This window comes from Mobula hypostoma, chromosome 24, assembly GCF_963921235.1.
Source record: "Mobula hypostoma chromosome 24, sMobHyp1.1, whole genome shotgun sequence".
Classification (NCBI taxonomy): Eukaryota; Metazoa; Chordata; class Chondrichthyes; order Myliobatiformes; family Myliobatidae; genus Mobula; species Mobula hypostoma.
In genome coordinates this window covers 37187314-37208877 of record NC_086120.1, presented here as the reverse complement: position 1 = coordinate 37208877, position 21564 = coordinate 37187314, and the positions used below count along the sequence as shown (strand labels likewise).

At 42.5% G+C, this 21564-nt stretch overlaps 1 protein-coding gene across 1 annotated transcript in view; it reads left to right on the top strand.

The window, feature by feature from the left end:
- LOC134337395 (granulocyte colony-stimulating factor receptor-like) overlaps window positions 1-12473 on the top strand; it is an 85610-nt gene extending 73137 nt beyond the window's left edge. Inside the window, 5 exon segments of the mRNA XM_063032362.1 lie at window positions 1881-2027; window positions 4212-4352; window positions 9307-9403; window positions 10213-10294; window positions 11943-12473. Coding sequence (XP_062888432.1) covers window positions 1881-2027; window positions 4212-4352; window positions 9307-9403; window positions 10213-10294; window positions 11943-12473 — 998 coding nt within the window.
- Window positions 12474-21564: the final 9091 nt, after the last annotated feature.

Sequence of the window (21564 nt, the reverse complement as noted above, 5' to 3'; positions counted from 1 at the left end):
CCAGCAGTGTGCAGGTGCACACTATCCAGCCTGTCACTCCACCGCTCAAACACAGGAGGGCAGCACCAGTGGGCGAGACCAGGCCCCAGCTGAGCTCAACCATGCTGTAGTGCTACCGCGTCTCTCACCTGGTCTACAGCAGCAGGCAAGCCCAAGGCTTCAGGCCTAGTTTGCGCTACAACTGAAGATACACAATTCACATAGTTGACTGTCCCTCCACCAGACAAGGGTAACAGGCCAGCGGCAACTTGCATATCACTGTCTAACAGAGTCTTGTGATCGCAAGTGAAATGTCCAAGACAATCTCCCATGCTTATACTGCACCAACTCCAATGCTTCCGAGTAGCAGACATCAACATGGTCTGCAGCCAGGTCAGATCCCCCAAACCCAAACCAGCTCCTCCAACACATCAGTGGGCTCCTCCAATAATCCGACGGGCTCCTCCGATATCCCGACCTCAACCGACCCCTTCAACATCTCGTCCGGCTCCACCACTGACACCAGCCCAGCTACTTCAATCAACGAACTGCCCACTGATGGAGTAGCACTGAAGTATCCGATATTTTTAGAGTAGAATTGTCTTTGGATCGTAAAAAACAACTTTACAAAGAAAAAAGCACCTTTGGTTGGCCCCCGAGAGGCCTCTCCATTCACACACACCACTATCTTACTGGAAGATCAAATCCAGTTATTCCAAATGTAGCTTAATCCTGTTCTCATTAATTTATTTCCAAAGCTTCCCTATCACTGGTGGAAGGCTCAATGGTCTGTAATTACCTGGGTTGTCCCTGCTATTCTTCTTGGAATATTGTTGAAGAATTAAAAATTTATCTCTGTGCCCCCAGCAGTTTCCTCCTTTGCTTCACTTAGCATCCAGGCCACGTTAAGACCTGATGATTTAAGCTTTCTATGATGCCTAATATCTCTTTGTTAATAATAACATGTCCTAGAATTTCACTAAACCTCTCCTTGAATTCTCCATATAAAATATCTCCCTGAATTCTCCTTTTGCCCAAATGCTATCACAAAGAAAGCACAATAGCACCTCTACTTTCTTAGAAGTTTGCATAGATTTGCTGTGTCACCAAAATCTCTGACAACTGATATAGATACACAGTGGAGAATATCCTGACTGACTGTATGGAAACATCAAAACTCTGGGATGGAAAACTCTACAGAAAGTGATGAATACCGCCCAATCCATCACAGGCAAAACTCTCTTCATTATTGAGCACGATTACATGGAGCACTGACACAAGGAAGCAGCATCCTTCATTAAGGGCCCCCACCATCCACACCATGCTCTCTTCTCACTATTATCATTAGGCAGGATGCATTTAGGAACCTTACATCCTACCCCATAAAGTTCAGGAACAGTTATAACCCTACAACCATCAGGCTGCTGAATCAGCATAGATAACTCACCACAACCCTCAACTGATTCCACAAACTCGAGACTCACTTTCAAAGACTCTACAATTCATATTCTCAGTTTTTATCTGGTATGTTGCTTGTTTATCAGTCTTAGTTCATGTACAGTTTTTAACATTTCCATTTTATTTCTTTATTTTATTGTAAACGCCTGCAAGAAAATGAATCTCAAGGTCATAAATACGTACTTTGATAATAAATTTTACTTTGACTTTCATTGCAGATGGGAAGTATTTACCTATAGTCTCTGGCTCCACACATAGATTGTCACTTTGGTCCCTAATGGACCCTACTTATTCCCTGGTTTCCCTTAAGTGACTGTCAATTTAATGACGTATTTTGAAAACCCCAACATGGGGAAAAAGAAGGAAAATTAATACAAGGAAGATGAGAAAATAATTTTTACAAAATCATGCTTTCTCACATATTGATATCATTATTATTACAGCTCCAAGCTGCGGTCCTGAAATTTGGTCTAAACAGATCTGGAAGACCAAAGTCCATCTTGAATGGCATGAGCTTCCGATCGATGATCAGAATGGCTTCATCAGGAGTTATACAGTGTTATATAAGAATGGGAATGGCAAGCTGAAATGTAAGTGAAACCACTTGAAGGTTAATTTTGTTATAATATTAGCTGGTATAAATTAATTAGCTCAGGTTGAGTACCCCTTATCTGAAGTGCTTGAGGGTAGAAGTGTTTTAGGTCTCTGATTTTTTTCGGATTTTGGGATCCAAAATGAGAAGGCTTAGGATCGCCGTCACTTCCAGCTCTGAATTTACGTACTACCAGTAAGCAGTCTTTGTCTTACTCTTGTTCATCACACATATGTACTTAACAGCAAAAATTTTTGCATACTGTTAATATAATGAAAATATACTGTGTGCAGGGAAATAAAATCAGCATTGGGAGAATACTTTAATCAGCTGTTGAACAACAGCAAACAATGGCAGTCCAATCCTCATAGAGGGATCAGAAGTGGAGGGGGTGAGCAGTTTCAAGTTCCTGGGTGTCAAGATCTCTGAGGATCTAACCTGGTCCCAACATATCAATGTAGTTATAAAGATGGCAAGACAGTGTCTATACTTCATTAGGAATTTGAAGAGATTTGACATGTCAACAAATACACTTAAAAACTTCTATAGATGTACTGTGGAGAGCATTCTGACAGGCTGTATCACTGTCTGGTATGGGGGGGGGGGGGGCTACTGCACAGGACCGAAAGAAGCTACAAAAGGTTGTAAGTCTAGTCAGCTCCATCTTGGGTACTAGCCTACAAAGTACCCAGGACATCTTCAGGGAGCAGTGTCTCAGAAAGGCAGCGTCCATTATTAAGGACCTCCAGCACACAGGGCATGCCCTTTTCTCACTGTTACCATCGGATAGGAGGTACAGAAGCCTGAAGGCACACACTGAGTGTTTCAGGAACAGCTTCTTCCCCTCTGCCATCCGATTCCTAAATGGACATTAAACTCTTGGACATTACCCCACATTTTTTAATATACAGTATTTCTGGTTTTTGCACGTTTTTAATCTATTCAATACACGCATACCGTAATTTATTTTTTATTTTTTTCTCTTCTATATTATGCATTCCATTGAACTGCTTCTGCTAAGTTAACAAATTTCATGTCACATGCCAGTGATAATAAACCTGATTCTGATTCTATTTCTTTCAGTCTCCATCTACAATGTCATGTTTTGATTAAAAGCTAACAGTACACTATATATATTTCACTTTTATTTCAACTTTTGTTTAGACTTTACAGTATGTAAGGTATAAAAACAATCAGCATTGTAGACTTGTCCTGGTGTTAGATTTTCATCAGTGATGATCTTTGCAAACTCATCGAATTCCTCTGCTGCTCTGTAATCTTTAAAAATGTCATGCCGTGCCTTTTCTTAGATTACTGCAGCCAGCATGCGGAATATTCAAAATTACCTTCAATTTTCAGTTCGGCGTGATAGGTCTTTGCTTGTTTCATGATTAGCATGATTGGCATACGACATGTTCACTCTTGACACTGACAAATCCATTCTTTCAATTCACTCCTCAGAACTGTTTGTGATATGCAGAGACCCGTGCATTTCCTGGGAACCTTCCCAGCACGTTATGGAATTTTCCATTTGAAACGTCATGTCAACGCTAAAATTAATTTCAGATTTGGAGGTTTTCAGAATTCAGAATTTCAGATAAGGGATACTCAACCCTTATTGACATTGGGAGCAATTTGTAGAAGTTTACTAGGTTAATTCCTCCAATAAAAATGAACCTGTAATGAGCAACTTTTAAGGAAGCTGGGCCCAGTGGAATCTAGAGATGATCTAAATGAAACACAGAACATTTTGTGTGAGTTTTGATAAAAATAGATCTTGCGAGGAAATATCCCAATATGGGGGATTAATTAAATTCTCTTCAGCAAGGAAGATGAGTGTTTCAGAGAGCAGGAGCTGAGGTCAAATCAGCTAAAATGTTATTAAAATGTGGCACCGGCTTCAAAGTTCAAAGAAAATTTATTATCAAAGTACTGTACATGTATGTCATCGTATACAACCTTGAAATAGGTTTTCTTATAGAATCAATGAATCAATCAAGTCCTGGGTGGCTTGAGGGCTGAATGGCATTTACCTTTCCCATTTCTTTTGTTTCCATGTCTCACCAAGCACTGCTATTTTCACTGCCTCCCACACATTCAAGTCTTGACAGGACTGAAAACCTACTTGCACTGGTGTCCTAGTTGGACCTCTGCCCACTTATTGAGCTTCTCTGTTTCTCAGCTGTTGTTGTCAATGAATCTGAGCACAACTGCGTCCTTAATGGCCTGTCACCAAGCACAGAGTATGATGTGAGCACTGTGGCCTCAACAGATGCAGGAAATGCTGCGGGCTCTAGTCTGGCTGTTACAACCAAGACATTTGGTAAGAATTATAATATGGATATTGAGAACCATAATCTTACAAAGTTTAAAAGAAATAATTCACCCTATTTAACATAACACAAAAGAGCTTCAGCTTCTTTGAAATATATTACTAAAAGTTGTATCAATAACATTTTCTGGTTGCAAAATTTCAATTACGGCTTTAATTGAAGCAAAATATTTGTTTAATTCAGAAATGACCGAGAGTAAGGTGAGCATCTCAGTGAATAGACCAGACAAGATAAATAAATAATATGATAAAGGGGCTTGGCCCAATACATTGACTGTTTGTTCTTCTCTGCCAGACCTGATGAATTCCTCCAGCATTTTGTCTGTTACTCTGGATTTCCATCATCTGCAGAATATCTTGTGTTTAAAATAAAAATGTGTGTTGACTCTGGTTTTGATGCTTGAGTTGCAATGGGAATAGTTATTTAAGTGGACTGAGCATCCACCAGACTGCACGTCCACAGTAAGTGATTTGGAACTACTAATAATGAATGTCAAAGCTCAGATGCAGGGAGCTGGAAAAACTTTACTTTAGATTAATACAAGAAATTCTGCAGATGCTACAAATCCAAAGCAACACAGACAAAATCCTGGGGGAACTCCACAGTTCTGGCAGCATCCGTGGAAGTGTGTGAACAAACTGTAGACATTTTGGGCTGAGATCCTTTTTCAGGACCGGAAAGGAAGGGGTAAAACACCAGAATAAGAAGGTGGGGGTGAGGAAGGAGGATAGCTGGAAGGTGATAGGTGAAGCCAGGTGGGTGGAAAAGGTAAAGGGCTGGAGAGGAAGGAATCGGATAGGAGAGGAGAGTGGACCATAAGAAAAGGGAAAGAAGGAGGGGCATCGGGGGAGGTAATAGGCAGGTAAAAGGTAAGAGGGCAGAGTAGAGAATAGAAGAAGAGGGCATGGGGAAGGAAAAAAACTTATCAGGAGGAGAAATCGATAATCATACCATCAGGTTGGAGGCTATCCAGTTGGAATATAAGGTGTTGCTCTGCCAGTCTGAGGGCAGCCTTATCGTGGCACAAGAGGAGACCGTGGACCGACATTTCAGAATGGGAGTAGGAATTGCAAATAGAATGATTACCACTGGGAAGTTCCACTTTTGGCAGATGGAGCAGAGGCGCTCGATGAAGCGGTCCCCCAATATACGACAGGTCTCACCGATGTAGGGGACGCTGCATCGGGAGCACTGGACGCATAGATGGCCCCACCAGGTTCACAGGTGAAGAACTGTCTGGGGCCCTGAATGGAAGTGAAGGAGGTGGTGAATGGGCAGGTGCAGTACTTGGGCCACTTTCAGGGATAAGTGCTGGGAGGAAGATTAGCGGGGAGGAACAAATTGACAAGGGAATCACGGAGGGCGCGATCCCTGTGGAGAGTTGAGGGGGGGCAAGTAAAGATATGTTTGGTGGTAGGATTCCATTGGAGATGGAGATGCTATTGGTTAATGTTACTTTCTCCAGTGGTTCTACAGAGCTTCTACATGGGAAGGTAGAAAGTGCTTCATCATCCAAAAGCCTGAATTCGTTTAAGCCGAGTTTAAAATCTCATTATTTTATCTGGGAAGTTTAAATTCAGTCAATTAAATAAATCAAACTTTTCATAAAAATAATATTGGTAATAATGAGCATGAAACTAACAGCTTGTCATAGAATTCCAATTGGTTCACCAATGCCATTAGGAGAAGGAAATCTTCGATATCAACTTATGGAACTTGCTGAAGTGGGTCAAAAGCACCTGGCAAAGGCAATAAACAATGGCTTTGCTAGTAATGCCTATAACCCATGAATGTGGAAAAAAAGGCCATGTGTTTCTCACAGCAGCACTATAAACATTGGGAGGGATGAGTCACCGAAAGAAAATGCATTTGTGCCCTGCAAATTGGCAATCATGTTGTGTTGCCTGCACCACATCAAAGATCATGGAGGAGTCTGCCACTAAACTGTGGGGAGCTTTCACATGTTAACATTTCAGCCAGCCACAGAGAATGAGGTCACCTCCAGGGACAATGCAACTGTGCCCTGAGAGTCTACAACAGAACACAGAGATGAGGAGCAATTTCTTCAGCCAGAGGGAAGTGAATCCTTGGAATTCATTGCACAAGTGGCTGTGGAGGTCAACTCATTGACTATATTTAATATGGAGGTTGATAGGTTCTTGATTAGTCATGGTGTCAAAGGTTACTTGGAAATGGCAAGAGAATGGGGTTGAGCGGGATAATGAATCAGCCATGATGGAGAGGTGGATCAGACTTAATGGGCCAAATGGCCTAATTCTGCTCCTATGTCCTGTAGTCTAACCGCAACTCATATGCATGTTCATGCTGGGGTTGTGAAGTCTCTGATCTGAATGCCGTCACCATTTAATGACTGATGTAGTTAGATCCATGAAACCCTTGCTAATCATGGAGGTTCCGAGAGACAACTTACTCTCAGATTAGCAGCATTCTGCAACGTTAGAGCCAATTTCCTAATCAGTGCCCAGCCTGGAAGGAGATGGAGGCAAAGATAAGTCAGGCTTCATTGACTTTGACCAAGATAAGCAAGACTCTGCTAGCCCAAGCAGATGATTGTAAATTGCGTGGCAGGGGCTGAGGTTTCCTTTGAGAAAGTCTCCTTCCAATTGGAGCCTGTGTAAAGGAAGTCAGTCATTCCTCTACAACACGGACCCCTGGGTTAATGGTACGGCCCCATGGTATAAAACGGTTGGGAATTCCTACTCTCCTTGGAAAAGTATCTACAGTGGAAAACCCTTAATTAACTAACACACACATACACACACACACACACACACACACACACACACACACACACACACACGCACACATATTGAGTGGCCATTTTATTATGTACCTTCTGGACCAAATAAAGTAGCCACTGAGTGTATGCTTGTGGTTTTCTGCTGCTGTAGCCCATCCACTTCAAGGTTCAACGTGTTGTGCATCCAGAGATGCTCTTCTGCACACCACTGTTGTAACGGATGGTTATTTGAGTTACTGTCACCTTCCTGTCAGCTTGAACCAGTCAGGCCATTCTCCACTGACTTTGGTGATTAACGAGGGGTTTTTGACCACAGAACTGCTGCTCGCTTGATATTTTTTAATTTTTCGCACCATTCTCTGTAAACTCTAGAGACCGTTATGTGTGAAAATCCCAGGAGATCAGCAGTTTCTGAGATGTTCAAACCACCCTATCTGGCACCAACAATCATTCCACGGTCAAAGTCACTTATGCTGAATTTCCTTTCCTTTCTGATGTTTGATCTGAGCAACTGAACCTCTTGACCATGTCTGCATGCTTTTATACAATGTTGCTGCGTCATGATTGGCTAATTAGATACTTGCATTAACGAATAGGTGTACTGGTGTACCTAATAAAATGGCCACTGAGTGTACACGTCCATGCGTCTTGAATGACTGACACCAGACTCTTGAAACATACTGTCTGAGTTCCAAAGTCTGTCTTGGCAAGAAGTTGGTTCAAGGATTTTTTAATGCATCCATGAGATAAAAAATGCATCGTTCCCATTGACCTTTGGCTCTCCATAGTCTGTGATCAGTCAAAATAGGAAAAGAGCCTTCAAAATGGTGTTGAGTCATCTAACTATTGTGAGCTCACAGCATGGGAGACCATTGTAAATGGTGGGTGGGATACAGCAACTTTCTCACCACCTGACTTACAAGCACCTACGGCCAATACGCAGATCTTGTACTGCCTTCATCAGCCATCTGAGAACACGTAGAACTGGAGTGAGAACAGGTCATCCTCACCTTGAAGGACTGCTTTAGAAAAGTTTGCAAATGATCTTCTCCAGTTGTCCATCAAAATCCGATGACGACGTCCACTCCTTTGACGGTGAGATCTTTGATGACTATACAGTCCTATCCTGGACCCACAAGCTCTAATGATCACACAAGGGTTTAAGACTTAGATTTGCTACTTAGATTATTATTATGATTATGAGGACACACAGTCCCCTTTTATTGTCATTTAGTAATGCATGCATTGAGAAATGATAAAATGTTTTTCCAGAATAATGTCATGAAAAACACATGACAAACCGACTTAAAAACTAACAAAAACCACATGATTATAACATATAGTTACAACGGTGCAAAGCAATACCGCAATTTGATAGGAACAGATCATGGCACAGTAAAGGTCTCAAAGTCTCTCGAAAGTCCCATCATCTCACGCAGACGGTGAATGCTGGTGCAGCATCCCGGAAGCATCCGACCACAGTCTGACTCTGAGTCCATCTGAAAAACTCCGAGCCTCCGACTACCTATTCAACACCGAGCAGCGAACACCATTCCTGCTGAGCACTTCGACCCCGGCCCCAGCAACAGGCGATACGCAAAGCCAAGGATTTGGGGCCTTCGTCTCCAGAGATTCTCGATCACACAGTAGCAGTGGCAGTGAAGCAGGCATTTCAGAAGTTTCTCCAGATGTTCCTCTGTACTTCTCATGGCTGTCTCCATCAAATCCAGATTGTGCACGGCCCCTAGTTACACATACGATATCATTCGGAATGGCCGCACGCACTGTATCGCGCCACCATCTTCTCCTCCCTCCTCCTTAATGATTATCTTAATGTTAGCAAAATATCTGCTAAAGCTTTGTAATATCTAGGCTGAGGGTGGATGGTAAACCCTTCGGAATAATGGGCAGCAGCACAAAGGTGCAGCTGATTGAGCTGCTCCCTCAGTGCCAGAGACTTGGGTTCAATCCTGCCCTTGTGTGCTACGTATGCAGAGTTTGTGTGTTTGCTCTGTGCGGCTTTTCTCCAGTCGCTTTGGTTCCTTCACACATCCCAATGATGTACAAGTTGGTAGCTTATCGGGCTATTATAAGATATATTTGCCCCCCATTAAATTTATCTCCTGAAACATGGTTTAATCTATGAGATTTTTGTTAACAAATGCACCATTTTCAATCATCAGATGATGGAGAAGTGGAGTTGTTCCTGATCTGTGTCTTCTCTTTCCCTCTGTTTACAATCCTGGCTTTGATGGGTGCCTGCATCTTCCAACGACACAGGTATGATGCAGAAAGGTCTTTTGACCTTTAACAATAATTGAGCTGGAGCACAGGCTGACATCAGAATGCTAACAAACAGTGCTTGTGGTGTCACAACAAAGCATTATTCTTAGAGTAATAGAGCACTACAGCACAGTCCTTTGGCCCATCTAGTCTGTGCCAACCTGCTTTCCTGCCTAGTCCCATCTACCCTGACCATTGCCCTCTATGCCCCTCTCATTCATACAGCTATCCAAATTTCTGTTAAATGTTGCATTGAACCTGCATCCCCTTCCACTGGCAGCTCATTCCACACTCGCACCACCCTCTGAGCGAAGACGTTCCCCTCAGGTTCCCCTTAAACGTTTCACCTTTCACCCTTAACCTATGACCTCTAGTTCTAGTCTTAACCATATTTGGGGGGGTGGGGGAAGCCTGCATATATTTAACCTACCCATGTCACTCATATCTCTATAAAATTGCCTCTTATTCTCCTGTCCACCGGCAAGTAAAGACCTAGCCTATTCAACCTTTCCCTGTAACTCAGTTCAAGTCCTGGCAACATCCTTGTAAATCTTCTCTGCACTCTTTCAAGCTTGCTGATGTCTTTTCTGTAGCTAGGTGACTGCACACTTACAACGCACACAAAGTTCTGGAGGAACGCAGCAGCTCAGGCTGCATTAGGGGAAAGGAATAAACAGTCGGTGTTCAGGCTGAGACCCATCATCAGGACTGATTTTTGTGTGTGGGTTTTCTGGATGTCCAGCGCCTGCAGAATCTCTTGTGTTTACGATTTACTTATTGTCCACATTTATCTCTTGAACCCACAGAATTAGAAAACAGTTTTGGCCCAACGTTCCAGATCCTGCAAATAGCACCCTCGCTCACTGGATGCCAAAAAAGTTGTGGCAGGTAATTCTTCCCCTACATTCATTCATCTGACGGAATGTTACACCGCAGGCACGGCTAAGACTTCTTGTCCATTCCTAATTGCCCTTGCAAAGGGGTTGGTGACTTGGCACTTTGAAAATCAGCAGGTCTCCTGGTGATTTTATTCCCACTGTGCTGTTGAATTGAGAATTTCAGGATTAAGATCCAGTAACAATAAAGGAATCATGATATAGTTCCATGTCAGGATAAGGTGAGATCTTTGGGGGAAGTATGCAGGTAGTGTTGTCCCTTAAGGGCTTTCCTCCTTGGTAGTTGAAGACATTCTTTGGGAGGCATTGTCCAAATAGTCTAGTAACCGAGCATGTTCAGGTAGATCTCCCAAGCTGTCACTCATCTTTGTTGATACAAGTGAGGCCACAATTCACCTGCGCTTCTCCTATTTAGAATAATGTTTGATATTCATATTGTGGCCATTGCAGTACATTGGAAAAACCAAAGGCACGTTCACCTTGAGCTTCTTGTTCCCTTTCACTTGGCCTCACCTTTCCCACTCTAATCCCTTGGTCTTTGATCTCCTATACTGTTCCAAAAGAGGCCAACATTCCTCAGGGAGCAGCTCCTAATCTTTCGTCCAGACATTATGTAGCTCTTTAGGCTCATTATTGCATTCATAAGTTATAGATAACTAACCTTTACCCATTTAGGTCACCCATCTGAATCAACAGAGTGACAGGGTAGAGGTATGTCTTTACCAAAGGAGGTGTAAGGCACTCCTTCCCTCCACTAGCCTGCAGCTCACCCTTGGGCAAGGTGTAGCACATGCTTACACCTCCCCCCCCCCCCCCGACCCTGATCTGGGTCACTCAAAGCCATGGGAGCAGGTAGTGGATGGTCATATGGGCAGCTGGCACATACCACAAGTCCTGGTTATGTGATCACTGACATCAGGAAGACAATTGCTGAAGAGTTTTGATATTGGCTGGGGTCACCCGTTTTGTAAAGACACTGCCCAGAAAAAGGCAACGGCAAATCACTTCTGCAGAAAATTAGCCTAGAACAATCATGGGCATGGAAAGACCATGATTGCCTGTGTCATACGACACGGCTCCTGAATCAATAACTTGTTTTCTTTCTCTCACTATGGGTACACTTGTTCTGCTGGGTATTTCCAGCCAGGACCCTTCATCAGGTCTGGAAATGAAGGTGGGGGCGGGGGCGGGAAGAAGCCAGAATAAGAAGGTGGGGGAGGGGTAGGAGTACAAGCTAGCAGGAGAAAGGTGAAGCCAAGTGAGGGGGAAGGTAAGTGGGTGAAGGGAAGGAGGAATGAAGTGAGAAGCTGGGAGGTGATAAGTGGTAAAAGTGCTGAAGAAGAAAGATTCCGATAGAAGAGTAGAATGCACCAGGGGATAAAGGGAAGGAGGAAGGATACCAGATGAAAGTGATAGGCAGGTGAGGAGAAGAGAAGGGGAAAAAAGGGAGACACAATGGGAAGTGTTAAAAGAGAGAAGAGGTAGAAATTACCAGAATTTGGAGAAATCGATGTTCATACTGTCAGGTAGAGGCTACGCAGACAGAATATGAGGTGTTGTTCTTCATAGTTTCCCGGCATGCACAGATGTTGGCATATGCACTGTACACCAGAAACTCACTCCAATTTTTGCTTCAAAAGGATGTAAAAGACCTTCAGGAGGATCAGAATCCAACGTTTCAAGTCCAAGTTGTTCATTGTGGTGGTCAGGCCAAATCCAGTGTTAGTGGTACCAAATGTTACTGGATGCAGGGCACCAAGACTGAGAGCGGTCCAAGCTCTGTCACCAACAGTCTGAATGAAGTCAACTGCAGCATCAAGCAACCCCTACAGGAATTCATCGCCGCACAAAATGAGTTTGATTCACATGAAATGGAACACTTCCAGCAGCTTGAAGCAGAGACCATGACCATAAATGAATATAATAAACAGAGAAATGCAACATTTGCTGATTTCCCACCAAATTCATCACCAACTCTTCTCACTTGTTTACCTCAAGTCATTCCTCATGATGAACATAGTCTGCTGTCACTATTTCAGAGCATACCAGATGACAACCACGGTAAAACTCTGCAGGAGATGAGTCATATACTTGAAAAAGAGGAAATGCTGTGCAGTTTTCCATTTTTAATGAACCTGCATACCCTTTCAAGCTCTGAGATATTAACCTAAATATTAAACTCATTTACAGTGATGAAAGAGATTGCATGAGCCAAAGTCTGTGACCAGCGTATCATTGCACCTGTGCCTGAAGTATTATTGTTGGCTGATTGTATGCCTTCATGATAGTTAATGGTACTTTACCAAATACACCTAAGGCTTTTTTGGAGCAGTCTGCTTGTTCTACACCAAGGGAAAATAAAAGGAGTTTCTTTAAAAAAAATTCTCCCTCATATTGGATGATATGTCAGCACAACATCATGGACCAAAGAGCTCTTCTGTGCTGTAATGTTCTATGTTCTAAGTACTTTTGCACTTTGTCTACTTTTTTTAAAGTGCCTGTGCATCAAAATCTGATTAATCTTATTTGCATTAATATTTTAATAAGTTTTCAGAATGATCATCGTTCATCAGTTCTGAAAGATAGACCATGATGAAAGCAGACTACAAGAATGGACCTAAGATTTCATCGTAGTTGATGTTAAACCTCAAGGGCCTTGAAACAAATGAGATTATCCCTTAATGATACTGACAGAACAAGTTTCTTGTAAGCATTGTTTTACCTTAATATTCAGTTGCAACGCAGAATGCAGGAGCATCAGTTGCATGCTTTTGGAAGAAGTGCATTGGAATACCTCACCCCAGCTCTTTGATTGTAAACCCTGGTCAATTGATAAATGAGTATTTCATCTTGCATTCTGAAGTGCAAAATATATATTTGATAAGAAAAGCAGAGCTCTCTAAATGTTTTCTTTACCACTTCGAGCATCTCCACAGCATGCGCTACAAGCAGGACTTTCCTGTGGCCACACATTTTAATTCCGATTCCCATTCGTGTTCCGACATGTTGATCCTTGGCCTCCTCTTGTGCCAAGTTGAGGCCACCTTCAGGGTGGAGGAGCAACACTTTATATTCCATCTGGGTACTCTCCAACTTGATGGCATGAATATCGACCTCTCCTTCCAGTGAACAAATTTACCCCATCCCCCACTATTTTCCACTCTGACCTTTCACTACTTCTCACCAGCCTAGTACTTTCCCCTGGGTCACCTCCTCCTTCCCTTTCTCCTACTGTCCACTCTCCTCTCTGATCAAATTCCTTGTTCTCCAGCCCTTGACCTTTCTCTCCCACCTGGCTTCACCTATCACCTTAAAGCTGGCTTCTTTCCCCTCCCCCGACCTTTTCAGTCCTGAAGAAGGGTCGCAGACCACAACGTAGACTGCTTACTCTTCACCATAGATGCTTCTGATCTGCTGAGTTCATCCAGCATTTTGTGTGTGTTACTCCTGGTTATAAGACCACATGGGTGATTATTGTCTCTGAAACGAAAGTGTTGTAATTATAATTTTCACTTTGGCCTCAGCATATTCCAACAAACTCACTGTTGTAATATACATGGCAAGCTCCTACATCAGGACAAGGTCTCAGTCTGAATCATATAACCACATAACAATTACAGCACGGAAACAGGCCATCTCAGCCCTTCTAGTCCATGCTGAACTCTTACTCTCACCTAGTCGCACCGACCTGCACTCAGCCCATAACCCTCCATTCCTTTCCTGTCCATATATCTATCCGATTTAACTTTAAATGACAACATCGAACCTACCTCAACCACTTCTGCTGGAAGCTCGTTCCACACAGCTACCGCTCTCTGAGTAAAGAAGTTCCCTCTCATCTTACCCCTAAACTTTTGTACTTCAACTCTCAACTCATGTCCTCTTGTTTGAATCTCCCCCACTCTCAATGGGAAAAAGCCTATCCATGTCAACTCTATCTATCCCCCTCATAATTTTAAATACCTCTATCACATAAGACTAGGAAGCATCTCAGTCCTATTGTTGGTGTGTGTCTAGTTGGGTGACCCAAGTGAAGAGGAAATGGGCTCCAGTACTTCGGTGAATGGGAGTACAGTCCCACTCATAATCCTGTAGCTCCTGTTGGAATAGAACAAGAGAATTTCAAATGAAATTGGACACAGATTGGTTAACCATGTGAACAGATATATAGTAGTAGTTGTGTTTGATAACATAGTGCCACTAACAGAGATGGGGATGAAAAAGGTCTACCAGAGTCAAGTATTTGCTTCAACAGAGAAATAAAACCATGATACCTCACGTCATGTAATCATGAAAAATTACAAGTGGGGACAATGTGGTGTAAATTTAAAGAGTATTAAAAAGCTTTATGGCTCCAGCAAATTATATGAATCAGTTACACAAGAAAGTCTGCAGATACAGAAATCCAGAGCAACGCAATTAAAATGGTGGTGGAGCTCAGCAGGCCAGGCAGCATCTACGAAGGGAAATGAAGAGTCGACGTTTCGAGCGGAGTCCCCGATGAAGGGCTTCGGCCCAAAACGTTGCCTGTTTACTCCTCTCCTTAGATGCTGCTGACCTGCAGAGTGACTCCAGCATCCTGTGTGCGGGTTGCTGAAGATTTGCAACATCTGCAGAATCAATTGTGCTGACGTGACTCCGTTTTGTTTTGCACTGCACTGCATGTCAAGGTCAATGGATTGAATCAATTTTGCTTTTGTTTTGCATGATTGTCACCAAGTGCTGAAACAACTTGGTAAGTGGATGATTATCTTGAGGATTTTTTGTGTACTTTTCTGTTGATATAAACTGTCATCATGTACCCGACGAGTAGAAACAGAGAAGTAGGTCAGTGATAGGTTACTGCCCCACGCAACCAGCGAGAGACAAATTTCAGATGTTTCATAAAGCCGTTCTGTTGGCCAGGTGAGTCGCTCACCCACTGGTGCTTTCCAAATTTGCAAACGTTAAGAGATGTCAATTTTGAGCTAGGTCTGACTTGAATTAGCAACATAACAACTTGATCTAAATCCAAGAACTCTGTATGACATAACGCTGTAAATCAATTTTATTTCCCAGAAAAGGAAACATTTTTTCTTGAATCACTCGGCATATACGAAGCTCTTGTGCACCAAGAGAAAATTGGAGGCTGTGGCGCTCAGATTCTACTCACTTCTATCGCTTCTCACTTAGTCAGCATCTGGTACCAATAGGCAAGTATTTATGGTCAGCTGTGACTGTCTAAACTCGCCGCTAACCTTAAGATTTCACGTTGTGGAATCACAAAGTTACAAATTAAACTTGACACAATTTGAGAAAAGGAAAGCTGATTTATTTTCTCAAAGAAGCAATATTGTTTTAAATCCACTTGTGTCAGGAAATGACAATCAGCACAAAGAAATTTTTTTTTAGTTGCGGTCAAATCATTTCAAATGTTGTCATTTACTTCAATTGTTTACATGATTTGTGTTTTTTTTCCTTTCTCTTGTGCATCGGGAATTGAGCTTTTATTTTTTTCCCTTTAATTGGTTCTTTCAGGCTTAAGTTTGTATAATTAATACATTCTTTGATAATAAATGTACTTTGAGTCATTTCAAATGAATAATCATGGTGTAAGCCATTAATAACTCATTTGCATCTAATGCAATAGATTAGATTATGATTATGAGGACATGCTGTCCTCTTTTATTGTCATTTAGTAATGCATGCATTAAGAAATGATACAATGTTTTTCCAGAATGGATATCACAGAAACTCATGACAAATCAAGACTGGAAAACTGACAAAAACCACATAATTATAATATATAGTTACAACAGTGCAAAGCAATACCGTAATTTGATAAGAACAGACCATGGGCACGGTAAAAGTCTCAAAGTCTCTTGAAAGTCCCATCATCTCACGCAGCCGGTAAACCTCCAACGTCGCAAACTTGCCGATGCAGCATCCCAGAAGCATCCGACCACAGTCCGACTCCGAGTCCGTCCGAAAACTCCGAGCCTCCGACCAGCTCTCTGACACCGAGCACCAAGCACCATCTCTGCCGAGCGCTTTGGCCCCGGCCCCAGCAACAGGCGATAGGCAAAGCCGAGGATTTGGGGCCTTCCCCTCCGGAGATTCTCGATCACACAGTAGCAGTGGCAGCAAAGCGGGCATTTCAGAAGTTTCTCCAGATGTTCCTCCGTGCTTCTTCACATCTGTCTCCATCAAATCAGGATTGTGCACAGCATCCTGCCTCACAGATACGATATCATTCGGAATGGCTGCACGTGCTGCGTCGCGTCGTCATCTTCTCCTCCCTCTTCTTCAATGGGGATAGTTTTCAAGATATATTGTTAAAGTCACATAATTTCCCATGATTCTATTGGAGAAGCAATTGGCCAGATTGCTCAGAGTTCAGGGTACATTTATTATCAAAGGATGTATATACATACAACCTTGAGCTTTGTCTCCTTTTGGGCAGTCACAAAACAAAGAAATCCAAAAGAACCTATTAAAAAAAAGGCAACCATCAAACATCCAATGTGCTGAGAAAAAAAATCAGACAAATCGTGCAAATAAATAAAAGTAAGCAAATAGCACTGAGAGCAAAAGTGAGTCCACAGACGTGAAGCCTGTAGCAGCAAAGCAGACTGCAGCCTCAGCCTCAGTTTAGCGCAGAGCAGAGCAGCTAGAAGAAGTGGCCCGATTCTTGCCTCTGGTCCCGACACCATGCCTTTTCAATCTGTCCAGGTATTTAAATCGTCCAAACATCTGGTCTAACTTCGCTCTAGGATCTGGGCTGTGCCATTTTGATACACTCTGGGCCTGGACCCCACTGCAACGCTACATTTCCAAATCAGCCTGGAGCTTAGTCCATTCAAACCTCTGGCCTTTCCTCGCATTTGGTCTAGGTGGACGGGCCTCAGATCTTCCTCGTGTCTGTTCACCCTGGCTTTGCTTTGCCTCTGCTCGCCTTGCATTTACCTCAACTCAAACTTGCACACGTTCGCTTCGACTCTCGACTCTTCCTCACCTCTGCCCACCTCTCCATTGCTGACAACAACGTTGATATTTCTTCTTGTACAGAAATCCCAATTTTGCTTGCTGTTTCATGAATTATTGACAAGTGTTTCACAGTTGTTGTTGCTGCAATATTTGTGCTATTGGTACCTCTCGGTTTCTCTTGGTTATGTTACAAGGAAGATAAGTGACTATGCTATATCTGTCATGGAGTATAACTTTCTATTACCCCTGTGCTTACTGTTCTTACTATGGTGCTGTACATCTTGCACTTAACCCCTGTGTGAGAAAGGCTGGCACAAATAAAGATTTACATTTATATAGTGTTTTTCACATCCCTTTCAGAACCATGTTTAATATCACCAGCATATGTTGTGAAATCTGTTAACTGCATTGTTAACAGTGCAGAACATGATAATATAAGGGGGGAAAACTGAATTATAGTAAGTATATATGGATACTAAATAGTTAAATTAGATAAATACTGCACAAGCATAAATTTTAAAAAAAGTAGAGAGATAATGTCCATTCAGAAATCTGACAGAGGGGAAGAAGCTGTCCCTGAGTCACTGAGCGTGTGCCTTCTGTACCTCCTTTTCGATGGTAATAATGAGATGTGGGCATGTCCTGGGTGGTGGGGATTCTTAATAATGGGTGCTGCCTTTCTGAGGCACCACCAAACAGCCAATGAATTATAATCAATATTGAAAGCTAGAAAACATGACAAATGTTTTGGTTAAATCGGACTCACGAAAGGATCAGATAACCATGTTTAGAAATGGTGACTGAAACAAACATTGCCTCAGGACACAGATAACCCCCTCTTCTGTCCTTCAGTGACATGAGGAATCAAAAGGAAGAGGAAGATGGTACTTAACATGAAATTGAAATATAAATGCTTACATTATTTATATTATTTATAAAATAATGTGAGTATTTCAACAGAAATGATAATCAATTTGGGACACTATATTCCAAGTAGCATTAACTACATTTGTGGGTAATTGTGGTAGGCTGGGGATCTTTACGCTTTAATGATTTAATGGAGTTTAATGAATATTCTCTGAATTTTCAGTGTGGGCACGTGGCCAAGTGGTTAAGGCATTCGACTAGCGATCTGAAGGTCGTGAGTTTGAGCCCCAGCCGAGGCAGCATGTTGTGTCCTTGAGCAAGGCACTTAATCACACAGTGCTCTGCGACGACACTGATGCCAAGCTGTATGGGTCCTAATGCCCTTCCCTTGGACAACATTGGTGTCGTGGAGAGGGGAGACTTGCCGATCTTCCATACAACCTTGCCCAGGCCAGCGTCCTGGAGAGTGAAGACTTTCCAGGCACAGATCCATGGTCTCGCAAGACTGACGGATGCCTTAATGAAGAGTGCATTGAGTTAGCCTGTTACTAAAGCCATAGTTCTGATTGAGTGACAAGTTAACAATCTGCGACCAACCAAATGAGTATCTAATATTATGCTAAGTTGAAAACTAGAACAATATTACCTAGGATTCTGATGCTCCCAAATGGGTAACAATAGACTGACGTTGCAGAGTACAGCAAACTTCAAAAATACCTGAGGCCCCTTTTCTCGTTGCCTCGGATTTAATAAGTCAAAGGTTGTGGGAAACAGATCAATGATTGGCTAAGTGGACAGAGGAGATGGATGGGGTCAGCGAATGGGGAGAAGTGTTGGGGTGAGCTTCCTTTTGTTGCTTAGGCGATGGCTCAAAGTAAGAGTGTCTAGTTCACTCATCAGGTGACCATTCTGTGGGAGTTGATCAGATGAGAATCAGGGAATTGGAGATCAGGTGAGAGATGGGAATGGGAGCTGGTTTAGTGATCAAAGGCGAGGTAATGGAACGGGAGGCTGGGAAATCTGTTTGGGATCTCCATGAAGAACTTTGGACAATTTCTCGGTTGGAGCTTTGACTAATCAAAGAACTACGGGGAAGATCAGTAGGGAGGGAGGGAGTTTGGGACTTTGGGGATCAGAGATTTTGGAGGGAGATAAGCAAATGGAAATCTCAATACATTTGGATCAGTACGGAGTAAAAGATAAAATGTAAGTAAGGCCACACTCCAGTAATGAGCATTCCTGAGACAATACAGGTCCTTCCCAGGTTACAAGTATCCATCTTGTGGACACTCTGTGCAAAAGTCTTAGGCACCCCAAGTATATATACAATATGTACCTAAGACTTTTGCACAGTACTCTATGTACAATCAATCACTCTGGGAGATGAGCAGGATGGATATGGATGGATTAACAAGCTGATACAGTCTTGCAGGCATCTTCTGCTGAACGATGATGGGGCATTTCCATGTGCCTTCATTCCCTACTATCTGAGTCCTGTCGAGTGCTGGTTGAAGCCGAGCAGAACTGGGAGCCCTGAGCAGACTCACTCACTCACCGAGTCAGTAAGGCCGGCTGTAAAGCCAGTAAAGCCTCTTCCCATGGCTGCTCATTCTCCCCATCACAACTGTTTCTGAGATTCTCTCCCAACACACTGTTTTTGTTCAATTCCAACTTGCAGACAGTTCTCAGGAATGAAGACCTTTCATAACATTGGGGCCTACCTGTAAGGACAAAATTCTTCCATGGTCTGCCAAAAGGAGCATTGCATGGGAAACCCACAACTCAGTCCCCATCTGATGCTCTTAACACACACATGCCAGCTTATGCCAGGAAACGTGGCCCAGAGTGAGGTCATTTAGCCTATTGAATCCGTACATAATCCCGGTATAGTGATCTTTTTGATCCCATTCCCCTACTCTTTCCACACAATTATGCAAGTTATAAGAACATGGAATTGTACAGCACAGTACAGGCCCTTCAGCCCACGATATTGTGCCTACCTTTTAACCTACTCAAAGATCAATCTAAGACTTCCCTCCCATATACCCTTCCATTTTTCTTTTATCCATGATCCTATCTAAGAGTCTCTTGAATGTCCCTAATGTACCTGCCACTACCACCACCCCTGGCAGGGTGTTCCATACACCCACCACTCTGTGTAAAACAAAAAAACCTGCCCCTGACTTTACTTCCCCTCCTGGATATTCCTCCAATCACTTTAAAATGTTGCCCCTGATATTAGTTAATTCCACACTGGGAAAAAGTCCCTGACTTACTTTGAGTCGCCAGCCAAATTTCTGAAGTAATGTAATATGACTGAAATTGTCATAACCATATTTTGGTTGCTGCCATAAACAGTGCCAATTTCTGACTTCACATCTCGTTTTCCACTCCTGACGAAGGGTTTCGGTCTGAAAGGTCGACTGTTTACTCTTTTCCATAGATGCTGCCTGGCCTGCTGAGTTTCTCCAGTGTTTTGTGTGCATTACTTTGATTCCCAGCATCTACAGATTTTCTCGTTTGTGATTCAAGGAACTTGTGTATGGACAAGAACCTTTGTGCTCACTGTCGCCACCTCGTGGTCGATATAAACAGGGAATTTGATCATCTATTTTACAATGTAGTGATTTCAAAAACTTCTGTTTCAGATGATGGGGCCATTCCTATTCCTATTTCATACCATATCATTTGAAAGACTGTGATCAATGTGTGTGTGTGTGTGTGTGTGTGTGTGTGTGTGTGAGAGAGAATGCCACCTGTGACAAAAAAGAGATTAAAGATTAATTAAATTTTCCTTATTAATTAAAAATAAAATAATAATATACTAAATGTATTTATTTCACATTTAATAATTGCACAATCCCATGTTCAGTTTAATAAATTGCAAAAATTGTAAAAAGAAACTTGAGCAAAAATATAGTTATACATACAATTTTAATTCTATTATTATACTTAATATCGAGATCTCTGTTGGTTGTTTTTTTGTAACTGCTCTCTATTGAAAAAATCTGCCTTTCAGTGAAGTCCCTTGTGTCAACTTAGCACCTTTTAAAAATCTTTAATATAATAGAATAACTGTTACAGTAATTGTATATTTTTCATTGTGGGTGCAGGTCACTCCTATAAAAGTCTTGTTCAACCTGAACTCTTCAAGTTTTACGCAAACAACAGGAATTCTGCAGATGCTGGAAATTCAAGCAACACACATCAAAGTTGCTGGGGAATGCAGCAGGCCAGGCAGCATCTCTAGGAAGAGGTACAGTCGACATTTCAGGCCGAGACCCAGTTCTGACGAAGGATCTCGGCCTGAAACGTCGACTGTACCTCTTCCTAGAGGTGCTGCCTGGCCTGCTGCGTTCACCAGCAACTTTGATGTGCGTTTCTTCAAGTTTTACAGTAGTTTTTTTTATCAAACAAAAAGGTGCTTAA